The sequence below is a fragment of the Mus caroli genome, chromosome 9, assembly GCF_900094665.2.
Source record: "Mus caroli chromosome 9, CAROLI_EIJ_v1.1, whole genome shotgun sequence".
Lineage (NCBI taxonomy): Eukaryota > Metazoa > Chordata > Mammalia > Rodentia > Muridae > Mus > Mus caroli.
In genome coordinates, this window is record NC_034578.1 from 84,222,018 (window position 1) to 84,226,482 (window position 4,465).

The 4,465-nt window shown below is 49.6% G+C and overlaps 1 protein-coding gene across 1 annotated transcript in view; it reads right to left on the reverse strand.

The window, feature by feature from the left end:
• The window catches only part of Tbx18 (T-box transcription factor 18), a 25,383-nt gene extending 22,239 nt beyond the window's left edge, over positions 1–3,144 (reverse strand). Inside the window, exons 1-3 of the mRNA XM_021173213.2 lie at positions 2,835–3,144; positions 1,781–1,985; positions 1,548–1,653 (exon numbers count right to left, since the gene is read on the reverse strand). Coding sequence (XP_021028872.1) covers positions 1,548–1,653; positions 1,781–1,985; positions 2,835–3,144 — 621 coding nt within the window. The remainder of the gene's footprint in view (positions 1–1,547; positions 1,654–1,780; positions 1,986–2,834) is intronic.
• Between the last annotated feature and the right edge of the window lie 1,321 nt (positions 3,145–4,465).

Consider the following 4,465-nt stretch of genomic DNA (forward strand, 5'->3'; position numbering starts at 1 on the left):
TACGTGAAAGAAACGTTGCTTCTGAAACAAAACCAGCAAGCCTATTTACCTTACTACAAATAATGAAATGCATCAAATGATACAAACTTCAAATTGCTGAAAGCGATAAAATATATTATAATGTGAAATTTTAAAGGGGGTTATAAAAAACCCACAAGGAGCCAATGTGCCATGCTATAACCAAACAATATGTTCTTTATTGAGACAGGACTTCCTGTCTGCAGCCTGGTAAGGTAAAGTGCAAAAGGCGCTCTAAATTTGAAAGGTATAGTAAAACTTCTTTATTGGAAGCAGAAACCAAACACAACGTNTATTTATGAATTTCCTCCCNCCCACCACAACCCAAAAATGTTTTCTTTTCTAACCACAATTATTGCTAATTAAAGCAAACGAAAATTCCATTTTCTCCTGACTTCCCAGATATATGTATTAAAGGAGAAGTTGAAGTCAACCCACATCATCCCTTTAAAAAGAGCACAGAAGCAAGAAATACAGAGGCACATTACCATGCATTAAAAACAACATCAGTTTCACCCTTTAAAAAACAATTCTTTTAATGATTTATGTCTAGGACCCTCCAACTAATCTCATTTTTGTTAAGTTAACCTTATAACACAAATTTATTTACCGATTTTCCTACAACAGTGTTATTAAAGACCGCTGCCAGCGAAAGGAAAGTCCATAACTATTAACTAAACATGAGAGCAGTTTAATATGCTGGCTGTTTTAGTGTTCTTTCAGTGCACCTGTAAGATAAAGAGTAAAGGTCTTTAACTACATCCTTTATAAGACAACTGTTGCTTTGTGTTGGTGAAGAACACATTTGGATCATTAATAAAAACTCCCCGAGAATGCAGAAGGTAGCATATGGATTCAATAAAATATGTTTTCGTAATTTCTAATAAGTTTGGATACTTTTATGCTACCCAGGTTTTTACCATGTGTACTCCCTGAAAGAGTTGTGTGTGCTTTTTAAAGAACCTTTAAAGGGATCATATTATTCTTAGATTTCATTACACTAAATGAGCCGAAAACTTGAAAGTGCAAGTTTCTCGCACTGACCTCAAATTAATATGATGTGGCCAACAAATCCATTTATTTGACTNATGAACCATGCACGAATTACACAGTCTAAAAAAAATTAACTTCGTTCCAAACGTTTTTGTATTCTATTAATTTAAGGTAGTGGACTGATTGTGTGTGTGCGCGTGTGCGTGTGTGTGTGTGTGTGTGTGTGTGGTGTCTACAGTTTTTAAAATCAGACTAATGATTCTTATAGCAATACATGATTAAACATGACCATAGTGACTTTTCATGGTAGCCTAATATCAGAATAACACAATACACCATGGACTGGGTGCTGGGACCAATGTGGAAGTTTTGAATTTTAAAAAAAGAAATCAGAGTATGCTAAAAAAAAAAAAAAACTATTAAAATAAAAAATAACTAAAACAGGAGAGGTCATGTATTGCCTAGTTCAGGACTGATAACTAGAGGCTAAATAAATGTAAACTGGGGTGCACATGACATATCTGTAACTACTTCACACTCCCTAACCCAGAACACGGATCGCTACGGCTGTAGCACCCAACTTTACAAAGATCTCTCAGACCTAAACGAAACTGGGCCGGGATGCGCCCTTCATCGACAGTGCTTTGGGAAAGAAAGCAATAAAGATTTAGAAAGGAAGCTACTGTCTGGGGCCCTGTTGGGTGGGTCGGAGCTGCGGCCAGGGTCGGGTGAGGCCAAAGTCCCAGGACACCCGGAGACTCAAGCTTACCTGCCGGCTTTGGTGATGATCATCTCGGTGCCTATTTCGTGAAAGCGCTTCCAGAGCTCCGCTCCTTGCAGATCTACTCTCGGGGCCTGTGGCGCGGGCAGCGGGGTCCCCGGCCGTGCCAAGCCAGGTACGGGAGACCCTTTCGGGGATCCTCCCGGGGACGCCAACGGGGAGGCGCCCTGCAGGAAGCCATCCTCACAGCTGCCTGGACAGCAGAGGGTAGAGACGGGGAAGCAGTGAGGGGGCGATCCAACCTTGAGGATCATCTCAGGGCCAGGCCCTAGGACAGCTGCCGGCAGTCCTGCCGCGCGGGNCGATCGGAGTTGCCTTGAGGCCTTTAGGGTCCCACCGAGTCCCCATGTCCCAGAGCCAGGTCCGCAGACTCCCCACGCGCCCCGCCTTGTGGGCTTGAGACCCGTCCCCGACCTCACTGTCCCTGGGCGCAGATCCCACCACCGCCGCTGCCGGGATCTGCTCNGGTCACCCCTTCCTCCCTCCGCCCCAGGAGGCCGCCGGGCCTCTGGGCCTCGCGCGAGGCACTTTCTGGAAACTTCCCCAAACCCCGCTCCAGGCAATCCTCCCAGCTGCTGGCTCTCCGGGCNCCGCAGCACAGCGGATAGAAGAGAGCTAAAAAGCCCGCCCCGGGGCGCCCTGGGCTCCGACGCAGAAGGGCAGAGAGTGTGGGCGAGCTCGCCGCCGCCTCCCCGGTTGGCGCACCCAGCTTCTGGGCGTCCAAGCCTTTTTCCGCGCTTCTAGCCCGCGCCCTCCCGCACGCGCCCCGGAGGCTCCTAAAACCTAGAGAAGCGAAAAGCAGCGGCAGCCCTGGGCTCGAACCCTCCCGGCGCAGAGACAAGGACGGCGGCAACCCGCCGAGCCGGGCAGAGAGCCGCGGATGGACGGAGTGCGGGGCCGACGGCTCAACGCCTGCCCCCGGGGCTCGGCGGCTGGGGCCGGGGAGGAGCGGGCGCTAGTGCTGCCTCACCGAAGCTCAGGTTCGCGGGAACCGGGCGAAGACGCACCGGGAAGCCGCTGGGGCAGGAAGGGATCGACTCACCCGCCGCTCCGCGGGAGCCACAGCTCCGCTCCGCGTCCGCGCAGCTCCGCGCTGGCCCGGACGCCGCCCCGGCTGCCGGCGGCGGGGCAGCCGCTTCTTCGTCGGCCTCGGAGCAGCCGTGCTCGCCCGCGCCTCCGCCACGGCTGCAGCCTGCGTCGTCCACCGCCCCCGCCGCCTCTTCCGTGGCCAGCTTTCTCCGCTTCTTTTGAAGCTGTTGCTGCTTCTCGGCACCGATCAGTGCCTCCACGGAGAAGGCGTGCGCCTTGAGGCTTAGCATGCTGCACGGTGAGTCCCTCCGCTTCTCCGCCATCCCCGCCTCCCCGAGCCCGCTCGCCCCTCTCTCATATACCCGCGGCTGGGGCGCACGCACGCGCTCGCCCTCTTGGCCCCCCACCAAACGCTCCGCAGCTCCCGATGCCTCCCGAGATCTGTCCCCTTCCTAGCTGCGGGCAAAAACAAATTTGCCGTTTCCTCTTTCTCTTTGGCGTTGGGATCCGAGGAAGCAGGAACGCGGCCGCCAAGTTTCCTTCCCTCTGTCTCTCCCTCGAGTTCAAATGATGCACTTCTTGACTCCCAAACCCTCCACCTCCTCCTGCTGCTCCAAGATCTGCCTCGACTGATGCGCCCGAGAGGACTAACACGGGGGGAAAAAAAACACTCTGCGGACACAAATTAGGGATTGTAATTGAAATTTGTTGCCTTGATCTGTCAGCACTTCCAGGCAGGAGAGCGGTGGGAAGAACTTGCTCATTAGTGTCAATAAAGCGGTGGGGGCGGGTCCTATGGAGCTGTCCATCACCGAGACGGTTTACCAATCAGGAGAATTTAACTCCGCTCAGCCCGCGCCCACTTCCTTACAAGGTCGGAAAATCTCAGAACTAAAAGCGCCGCCATCTGGCTTGTCTGTGCCAGCCTCTAGAAAGCGGAACCCTCTTTTGCTGACACCCGCCAACCCAGTCGCCTCTCAGGCTTTTCTCATCAGTACCAGGAAAGGCTGAGCCTCAGGGTTTAACCGAGAAAAGAGATCCATAACTAGTAGTATAGAGGACCTTTCAAGGACCCTTAAATCTCCGGTCTCACATCCCTGTCCATGGGGCTAAGAAGTACATTTAGAGGGGGCAGGAACGTATAGCCAACAGTTTGTTGTTTCTTATTTAAACATTCCTGAATCTATTGATACCCACTGTATGGAGAGAATGACCATGGGCTTGAATCTTACTCCGAAGATTTTTTTCTTAAGCGAGATGAGTTTAAGCATATTTGATAATTTTTTTAGATTTAAAATTTAATCATTGTATTATCTCTCAGTCCTTCATATAACCGATTCAGGAAAGGTGTCTCCTTTTATTTAGGAGTAATTATTTTAAAACGTAGGTCGTGGGATTTTAATTCTGTTTGTCTTTAATGATATAGGTTTAACTTCAAAACTTCACAAAGTAAACCATGTTTTATGAATTTCTGTATGTTTTTTGAAAGTTCTGTATGTTAAAAGTAGCTTCATATTCATATTGGGTTTTTAAAAAATCGGTGTGTGTCTTTAAAATAAATTCAAAAGAAAGCAGAACTCTAGAATTGAACGATCGCAAACATGTATGTGCAGTTCTATTGTTTAAACTTAACAGTTTCTTAGG